Below are 10,269 nucleotides of genomic sequence, written 5' to 3'. Positions count from 1 at the left end.
TTTTTTGCTTTTTTTAATATCTATTTTTCATATTCTGTATACAATACTTTTTAACAAAATATATTGAACATTTTTCTGTATGCAGTGATCATTTTATTAAATATATGGTGAGTTTTTATATAAAATGAACTTTACAAAAATATAATAAACATTTTTAATATTGACTGAAATGATTTTTGTAACGAATAGTTTTTAAACGTATGGTGATTTGTTTTAATATACAGTGAACATATTTTTAATATAGACTGAAATTTATTTAGACACATACTAAACAGTTTTTATCATATAAATTTCTATTCCAAATATGTTTTAACTATTTAGCTCTTTAAAAAAGGCAAAATTTGATTTTTTTTTTTGGAAAAGAACAACACCCTGTTTCGAAAAATCAACAAGAAAACTGACAAAAAAACAAAAGATAAAAAAATGTTTTAAGTGGCAGTCATCATAATTGGGCGAAGCCTCGTCTACTTGACGCTAACAGCGTCAACCAGGAGGTCTCAGCCCCTATCAAGCAGGGCCAAGGTGCGTGGACATGCGAGATGAGCGGTTTCTTGAATGACATCATCCAAGTACCAACATAGGGTGCAATTGCTTCAATTATTGACTTGAAAATTATTTCATCTTTAATTTCGTGAGAATCAAGCATATATACTCTACAACAACATGATCGGGATAATTGCTCTCCCTATATGTATTTTCTTTTATTTCTTGTGTAGGTCCATGAACCAATGGTTTATGAGGCGAACGTCTCGACGACGGTGACATCCTTGCGGTGGAACCTGGCGACAGCGCAGTCGGTAGAGAAGAGGCTGGCCGAGTGGTACTTAGGCGCGCCGCCCATGATAGGCATCTTGGCCGTGACATTGACCTTGCTAATGTAGTCGGAGCTGTAGGTCTGGCCGAGCACACCGTCTACACCGTTAGTAAGGGCGTGGAACTTGAACCCGAGGTCGAGGTGCACGAGGCTGTCCTTCTCGGTCTTCCCGTAGTTGTGGATCCGGGAGTCCTCGTCGGTGATGGGCACGGCATTGGCCGAGATGCTGAACGCGCCGTCGAGCTCCACGACGATGGTGTTTACCGTGTCGGTGCGAGTGACGGAGAGCCCCGGCATGGCCCTGGAGACCCATTGGGCGTTCTTGCCGGCCTCCACCTCCACGGGCACCCCGTCGAGGGCGATCTGGACGTGGTCCTCCTCCTCGTCCCACTCGACGACCTTCTTGGCACCTACGTAGAGGCGGTGGTCGGCGCCGCCGTGGGCGAAGGTGACACCGAGGGCCTGCACCCACGTGAAGTCGCGCTTCATATCGGGGTTGTGGTTGCCGATGAAGTGCGCGTTGATGTGGAGGTCCTTGTCGGACACGATGCAGAAGTCCTGATCCTTCTTGCCGTGGAAGTAGAAGGTGTTGCCGTCGCCGCCGGTGAAGCGCGGGTCCCCGCACGACGTGCCCGGGAACATGTCGCACACTGCATATGATATATACACCTTAGTTTCGTTAATTAGACAATACTAGCATGCTCTTCTTTCTTTCTATAGACGTGGGTTGGATGATATATACAGAAATGAAGAGTTGGGAACGATTTGAAATTGGAACCGAAAAGAAAGAAAGGGCGTAGGAGTGCTTACTGCAGAAGGTCATGCAGTAGGCGCAGAAGGCGAGGCACTTGTTGGGGCAGGTCTTGGGGCATGAGACGACGCAGGGAGGGCCGCGGTTGTCGGTGCAGGCCACCTCGTACTTGCGCTTGTTGTTCTTGGCGAACGTCACCGTCTCGAACTTGCCCGGCGGCATCTTGGCGCCTTTCTTCCCCGGCCCGCCCACCCTCGGCTGCACGGGCTGCGCCGCCGCCGCCGCCAGCGCCACCGCCAGAGCGACGACCACCAGGCACCAGGCTGCCTGCCGCCCCGCCGCCATCGTCGCCGCCGACGAGAGCTAGCTAGCTAGATGTATGCTCGATGTTTCTATGGGTGGGTGGATGATGGACGACGTGTGTGGGTGTGGGTGGGATTTGTGTACAATGGGTGGAGGTGCGGAGGGAGTCTTATGGGAGATGGAAGGGCGCGACTTGGGGCCGGGATGGCTAGTCGGAACTCGGAAGTGAAGTGGAGGTGAAGTGGCGTAGTTTCTTTACACAAAGGTGGTGACCGACAACATAGCTACGTTAATTAGTTTCCTGCGAAATGACATGTACACACATGCACGTTACCATTGGTTGACTCTCTTTTCTGCATGTTACCATGCGTACGTACCTAGCTAGCCATGCAGGCGTTGACCGGCTGGCTACAATCTCTCGCCTCACGTCACGTGTACGGCCATACTAGCTTTCGTCTTCTTCCTAAGGCTCTGCTGCTTTCCAGCTACATGCATGCATCGAGAAATTAACAAATTACGTCACCCGCAATTTTTTTTTAACAAATTACGTAGGAGTACGTTGCTTGCTAGCGCGGCTGAGTTACGTTACGTTACGGTCGACCTAGCAAAAATGCTACAAGTACGGGAACTTTTTACGAGAGTTTTACGGACTGGTTTTTCTCCTCACTAATCTCCTCCCCTGATTCTTGGGATGGGGCCTGCTTTATCTTAATCACCAATCAATACATTTCACCTTAGCTCAGCCCGTAAAACTCGTGTAAAACTCCTGTACGTGTAGCATTGTTCGTCGACCTAGTGACGTACGCTTTGCACAAAAATGCTAGACATACATGCTTTTACAGAGGTTCTACAGGTTCCTTTCAAATTTTTTAAACATGCCCCCCCCCCCCCCGATTTCAACGGTGGTTGGCCCATGCCTCTGCTATCGACCAATCCCCTCATCCCGTAACCCTCCTGTATGTGTAGCAAAGCTCTGCTTTGCATGCTGTGCTAGCCAGCTTGTTGCTCCCGCTCTCTCCGGCCGGGCTTGAAGACCCGGGCCCAACTTGCATCTACTCCCTCCGTTCCTAAATATAAGTCTTTTAAGATATTTCATTAGATGACTACGTACGAAGCAAAATAAATGAATCTATACTCTAAAGTATGTCTATATACATCCGTATGTAGTCTTCTAGTAGAATGACTAGAAAGACTTATATTTAGGAATGGAGGGAGTAGCACATAGTAGTACTCTCTTTGTAATGAAGTCAACTCAACGTGCCGGCCCGCGCAAATTGTGACCTCCGTCAACGGCCTGCAATGACGGGATCCTTGGTCAAATCCCATTCAAACCACCTTATTTTAAACAACCTGCTTGCGCTATTTTCTTTACCAAAAGATACCCGAGAGATAATATCTTACATCTGATAATATAGAGAAAAACTATAGATAGACATTATAGTGACAGATTGCTGGACACGGAACTACCAGTAAAATTACATTGAAAATCATACTAGCCTTGTGCGCCCTTCACTCGATTGTCTGCCTAAAGTTGCACTTAAATAGTAGTAAAGAAAAGAGACACCTACAAATGCCGTCGTCGTCCTTCCAGGCTTGGAAGACGACAATAGCCACTCACCCCTTGAGACGAGATCTAGAAACCGCTGAAGCGGCATCGATTGGATTATCACTTCATGTAGTATCGGATTGCAATCCATTGCCACCCTTTCAGGGGGTTGGAGAAACCAGACCATGTAGCAGAACAACCGGAAGAAGATTTTCATAGTTGCCGCACAAATAATCAGCTAATAGCTTTCCTTAAAAGACACAACAATTCTCATAGTCCCTTCATCGACGCCGGATCATACATCATCAAGATAGGGTGGGACTATAGAGACATTTTTCGAACACGTCATCGAGATAGAGAGGGCCGACATAGTCTATGTTGCTAGGGAAACAAAAGCATAAGGAAACGAAAACGAGACGAATGGGTCCCAACTCCTCTTGCCAGCGATGAGGCCTGAGATGGGGAAGAGGAGGGGTTCCAAGGCAAATGCTTGTTAAAAAGCTTTGGCGCGGACACACATGTGCTGTTGACTTTGCATCAAATGTACAACACAAGAACACACTATCATTTTGTACGCGAATTGGGCCCAGTGTACAGGTGAGATATTATTAGTCATTCTTTTCCATCGTCACAACATACATGGGCCTGACGTGCATCCACTGGGCCAGAACGGGAGCTAAACTGAGGCACAACAAGAATCTCTGGCCCATTGTTGATGGAACCATGGCCCATAGCCAGTCTTCCTATGACTTCACATGTAATTAAATTTTTGTAAATTCCCTGTTTTCAAATACATCTTGAAGTTTAAGATAGATAGATAGATAGAGAGATAGAGAGAAAGGGAGGGAGGGAGAGAGAGAGAGAGAGGGAGAGAGAGAGGAGTTATCACCAAAGTAATATGTATGTTCATCACCACATTCACGGAGTCACTAGAAACAATGGACTTCACATTTACTGTTACACAAATTAATTAAAATTCTTCTTGCAAAAATAAAATCAATACAATTAGAACAAGTTCATTGAGCAGCAAACAACCCTAAATATTCCCCTGACACATGTAACGCTCTACGGAGAGATTCAGCAGCATTGAAAAAATAGCTAGTAGGATGTAGCTATTTCTAAATAGAAGATTCGATGGAGAGATTCTGCATTCTTGAAAGTTTAATAGGAAAGCACTATTACAATTTGCATCCTGAAAGTTTAATTCACTTTTCATTGTAAAGTTGTTGCATTTCTTGCACAAAAAACAATGTTACACATTACAGTCATATATTATTTTATTTCTTGGCCTATATCCATCATTGGTAGGCCGATTACATCAGAGTGGTGTTGTCTTGAGAAATAGTTCAGTTGACCACGGTGGTGACCATGGAGATGCCAGCACTACGGCCGAACCTAGCCACCTTGCAGTCGATGGCGAAGATGTCGGAGGAGATGTAGCTGGATACGCCACCCATCACAGGCATGTTGGCGCTGACACTGAGCTTGTTGACATAGTCAGAGCGATAGGTCTGACCGAGGACACCGTGAACATCGTCGGTGAGGTCGTCGAACTTGAAGCCGATGTCCAGATGTGCGAGGCTGTCGTCCTCTGTCACGCCATAGTTGTGGGTGCGGGAGTCCTCCTCTGTTATAGGCACCACCTTAGCCATGATGTCGAACACACCCTTAAGCTGGACCCTCACGCCGTTTGTCACGGTGGTCCTTGTGACGGTCAGGGCAGGATCGCTGGTGGACTGCCACTTAGCACCGACGCCAGCAGCGACGTTGATCGATTCTCCGTCGAAGGCCAAGTCGAGGCGGTCGACGTCGTTGTTCCACTTAGTGGTCTTCTGGGCGCCGATGTAGAGTCGGTGATCAGCGAAGCGGATGCCCAGAGCTTGGATCCAGGTGAAGTCGCGGCTCATAGTGGGGTTGCGCTTGCCGATGAAGTGAGCGTTGATGTGGAGATCAGCATCAGAAACAACACAGAAGTCCTGGTCCTTCTTGCCGTGGAAGTAGAAGTTGTTGCCGTCGGCGCCGGTGAAGCGCGGATCCCCGCACGACACACCAGGGTAAAAGTCGCACACTTGTACCCAAAGTTAAATAATAAACTGAATCACCCAAACTAATAACTAACTAATGTAGATATGCAAATCAGTGTGCTTACGGCAGTATGTCTTGCAGCCTGGGCACATGACGATGCACTCGTTGGGGCAGCGCCTGTCGCAGGTGGCGACGCAGGGTGCGTTCCCGTCCTTGGTGTCGTCGCAGGAGAGCACCTGGTTCCTCTTCCCGAACCGCCCCGGGGTGATCATGTGGGAGTTCTTTGGCAGAGGGGGACGAGGCTGCGCGGCGGCGGAGGACACGGCGGCGCACAGCAGCACCAGCACGGCCGCCACGGCCACCACACCCATAGGGAAAGCCCTGGCCATTGCTATACCTTCCTGTACGCGCTAAGCTAGCTTAGCTGATCTGTGTTTAGTAAGTGTGGCTAGTGGGTAACTAGCCGTGACTTTGATGAGGTGAATGGCTGTATTGCATGGGGATTTATAGGAGGGGAAGATGCTCAAGTGTTGCATGCATCAATGCATGTGACGGACAGCATCTGTGTGGAAGATTGACCCTGGGTGGGACGTACGTAAAGCGACTGGCATCGCGTAGCATCGCAGCCATCCGGATCGATGGAGCGCGTACTCTTTTTTTTTTTTTTTTTAAGGAGGTTAAACCCCCGACCTATGCATCAATTGATGGATGTAGCCATCTTTATTAATTATTCCACAAAGGTCCAACAAGAGTATACATCAATCCACCCCAAAGCCACCACTCACTCCTACAAATTTGATAATGTGGAGTGCTCTCACTTCATATATCTAAGACCGGTGTTGTCGTCAATCCATCCACATAATGTATCGGGGACAACAGCCGGTGTAGCATACCTAAAACGCACATCTCACACACACGTTTTACAAGCCGCCATCATCATCGAACAACTGATCCATCTTCAGGAAAGAGATCCGCATCATCCTTGCCAGTCCAAACATCCGTCGACGCCACAACGGCGCCACCGCCCTGCGCTCATCCGTCTAGATGCGAAGACTCCGGGAGATCTGTCGTGCGTAGCACCTGTCAACCAGGCATGACTCAACGTAGCACCTGTCGGTCAGACATGACTTGACAGCTCCACCGAAATTTCGTGCAAGACGAAGCCGCTCCACCTCCTGCCTCAGTCTGCCAGCACTGCTCCACAAACGATGCTCTCAACAGAGAAACGGCACCGCAGTACCGCCATCGTCCGATCTAAAAGACCAGATCCTAGGGTTTCCCCCGAAGCTGTGCCCACCACCAGCAACCGTTCAGGACCCACACAGTGCCCACCACCACTCAGCCCTCAAGGCGACGCTTTCAGGAAGGTCACGACGTCAAGGACGCTGCCGCCGCCCACCGGAGTTAGGGTTTTCACCCGAGAGGCAAGGAAGGGGAGCAGAGGAGCAGATGTATACCGACGTCTCCAAAAAGAAAAACGGCGCCCTTGAGCATCGTCGTCAGCGCGGCCGGCCTGGGCCAACCAAGGGGTTTCCCCCAATCCGAATCTCCTCCACTAGCTTCACCTGCAGGTAGGGCCCCGGCAACCATGCCGGCACTGCCAAGAATCCGCAAGAGAGAGGCCCACAGACCAGGGCCGGAGGACAGTGGCCAGATCTGGCGCCGCCGGCCGCCACAGCAGCCAGGCGACGGCTGACCACACGAGGGTTGTCCCACGACTGGCCACACGAGGCACGCCGGCCACCAGGAGAGTTCCGCCGCTCACCACACGGCCCAGAGGTGCGCCCGCGACGACGCGCCGCTGCCCGCACCGCCACCTGCGCCCTCCATGGGACAACCCCCCACCGCGCGAAGGGGAGCCGTCGGGGCGCGCCGCCCTCGCCCCCGCCTTTGGCAGACGGGCGTGGCCACCACCGCCGGCACCGACGGCGGCAACGGCCGAGGGAGGGAGGAGATTGGCCGCCCGCTTGATCTAGGGTTGGGGCTTCCGGAGACGCTCGCGCGAGCGACCCGGGAGGCGGAGGAGCTATGTTTCCTTTTGTCGGTTGAACACCGTTGTAATTGTTTTCAGGCGCATTTCATGGAGCGCGTACGTAGGTAATTAGATTACGTCTACACATTTTATAAATTGATGTAGCACGGAAGCACCACAAGAGGAGAAAGCACCAACTGTAAATATGTAATAAGATTACTCTACAAATTTATATTTTGATGATGTAGCGTGTAAGGGCATCTCCAAGAGCTAAATTTCCTACAACATCCCTCCGTGGACAAGAAGAACCAGTCAGCGGATACAGATGCGGGAGGCCGTCATCCAACGCTACATGCATACATTTCAACAACAATACAGAGAAATCAGACAAAAAATGTTCAAACCGAACGGATTTCATTAAAGTTCAGATATAATTTACATAAAAGATCAATATTTTGACCGTTTAACAAAACAAAAACTACAAAAAAACATAAACCCTATACCGAAAGGCCACACCGTACGGGTGACCGCCCTGTCCTGCCTCATAGTTGGTGCTGGCCAGCCGCTGCAGGAGGTGGGCAAATCCGCAAATGAAGACGGCGGCGCTGCATGATGTGCCTCAAGTATGGAGCGCATTAGGATAAGCTGTGCGGCTGCGCACGGGCTGCGTGCGTGGGTAGAGAAAATGGATGAAAAAGCTCCGTGTAGTGTAGGCTATTTTTTTATGTAGATGGATTATTGGGCTTATCTTTTCCAAATTTAGGATTGTTTTGCTGGTGTATTTATATAATACTAGCAAAAGGGCCCGTGCGTTGCAACTTGAGAAAAAATACCACACGTTTTTAATTTTTTTTATAATCATTCTGATTTATTAAAATAATAAACTAACTAACTAATGTAGTCAGTCCTATCCTATTTTGTTGAGAAATCAACCCGTCCATTGTTAATTTCACCGTGATGAGAAATTAAGTCGGACAAGCAAAGCAAAACAAAGAGGCTACGTGAATTGATCAATGGACTGTTATCTTATTTCATTCATGGGGTAGAGAATGTGGGATCAGATGACAAACTGAAGGTGGTGTCCATTCTCTCTCTCTACAACAATAGAATCTTACATTCAATACATTCATTCATCAGCAAACAAATCCCCACAAAACAAAATTTCTTGCCGGTGCTTGGCACACGGTTGGAGGCATGGGGAGGGATCTCACCAGATGATGAGTTCCTGCCGGAGGAGGGGATACGATGAGGGGAGCAAGGGTTAGGCGCCTCTATCTGGCCATAAGGAGTCGCCGTTGCTGCGTCATAACCTGGGAGTTCCCCGTGTGAGCCATGGAGGCCCGCCTCCACCTGCAAGTACTTCGCTCCGTCGCGCCTTATCCGCGCGCCGCCGCCGTTCTGCATCGAGCAGACACATCATCCCCAGTCAATGTAGTTGTCGCGTTGATTTGATCAAGAAGTTGTGCTCGAGCGCCGAAATAGGGGCAGCAAGCGGGCAGAGGTACGGCCGCGGAGGCGGGTGGGTTGAGATCGACAACAGTGGTGGTTGAGGTCGGCCGCGGCGGTGAGTGGTGTGGCAGTGGCCTGGGCATAGGTCAGGGTGGACCAGGGTCGACGCGATGCGCTCGAGCGCCGCAACGGGGGCAATGAGCGGGGGGAGGTACGACCGCGGAGGCGGGTGGGTTGAGATCGGCAGCGGTGGCGGTTGAGGTCGGCCACGGCGGCGAGTGGTGTGGCGGCGGCCTGGGCTCAGGCCAGGGTGACCCATGGTCGACGGGAGGAGGCGATGTGTACGGGTATAATTTTTCCAGCGAATCGTTTTTTTCTTTTGCGTTGCAGATAAATGATGGTGCGCGGGTTGAATAACAAAAATTATAGTTTTTTTATATAAAAATACCGCGATGGGTTTTCCGAGGAAAACAATAGCCGCTTTATTATTAGGTATATATTTGGTTAATTAGGCACACCTAGGCCGCTGACCGAGATCACCAAAGCAATTTCGGTTTCTCGCGTTTGCTGACCGATCAAACGACCGAAGCTTCGGTCCTCGTTTTTTTTCTGCTTTGGTTTTGAATTTTTCGGGTCCGGTCTTCGGTTCTCGGTTTTTTTGCCTACACCTAGCGGCGAGGCATGACCATGGGGCGCGGCGGCGCGACGACACGGGCTGGCGGCCGTGGCTACTATGCTTCTCTTTTTTGATATAGCGTGTGAGGGCATCTCCACGGGCGACTTGTAAAATTCGTCCCGCATCCGTTCATGGACACAGAGAACCAGTCCGCGGACAGGGATGCGGAACGCCACCATGCAACGCTACATGCATACATTTCAACAACAATTAATACAGATAAATCAAACAAAAGTTGTTCAAACTGGGTGAATTTCATTGAAGTTTAGATATAATTTACATAGACCAATTGGTGGGATCATGGGACCCTCCCAACTCTGGGCCCGAGGTGGTCGCGGGTGGCCCTCCCGCCTAGGCCAATAGGCGGGCTCAATCAAAATAATGTGGATGGAGATGAGATGAATTCTAGCGTCCAGGTCATCTACAACGCAAAGTGTGTATATAGTGCTATGAAAATAAACTAGTTTTTTATTTGCGAGATAAAAATAAAGTAGTTTTCAAAGTACTTGTACATATTTTTATCGATAATCCTAGACATTTGGGCATTAGAGATGTCTTACGACTTCCCTCACACTAATTACCCCTGTGAATTCGAACGAGTGGACCCCTCCTCCACCATTGATCTCAAACCAAATAATGCCAGTTTGTACAATCCGTAATTAATCACATGTATCCTACTAATAAGCACCACAGCTAACCAACAATAAATTGTTTTTTCTAAGCACCTGTAAAT

General features: G+C 49.3%; 2 protein-coding genes across 2 annotated transcripts; both read right to left on the bottom strand.

The window, feature by feature from the left end:
- Positions 1 to 600: 600 nt before the first annotated feature.
- Positions 601 to 1,817, bottom strand: LOC123441118. Its single transcript, XM_045117633.1, has 2 exons — positions 1,625 to 1,817; positions 601 to 1,464 (listed from the first exon to the last, which is right to left on the bottom strand). Exons 1-2 carry the CDS (start codon positions 1,785 to 1,787, stop codon positions 734 to 736), a joined length of 894 nt encoding a protein of 297 aa, XP_044973568.1. The 5' UTR covers positions 1,788 to 1,817; the 3' UTR covers positions 601 to 733.
- A 2,781-nt stretch (positions 1,818 to 4,598) lies between these two features.
- Positions 4,599 to 5,915, bottom strand: LOC123441117. The gene is made up of 2 exons (XM_045117632.1): positions 5,564 to 5,915; positions 4,599 to 5,482 (listed from the first exon to the last, which is right to left on the bottom strand). Exons 1-2 carry the CDS (start codon positions 5,826 to 5,828, stop codon positions 4,761 to 4,763), a joined length of 987 nt encoding a protein of 328 aa, XP_044973567.1. The 5' UTR covers positions 5,829 to 5,915; the 3' UTR covers positions 4,599 to 4,760.
- Positions 5,916 to 10,269: the final 4,354 nt, after the last annotated feature.

This window comes from Hordeum vulgare, chromosome 3H (assembly GCF_904849725.1).
Source record: "Hordeum vulgare subsp. vulgare chromosome 3H, MorexV3_pseudomolecules_assembly, whole genome shotgun sequence".
In the NCBI taxonomy this organism is placed as follows: domain Eukaryota; kingdom Viridiplantae; phylum Streptophyta; class Magnoliopsida; order Poales; family Poaceae; genus Hordeum; species Hordeum vulgare.
Note: the sequence above shows the minus strand (reverse complement) of the source record. Positions and strands in the feature narration are given on the sequence as shown.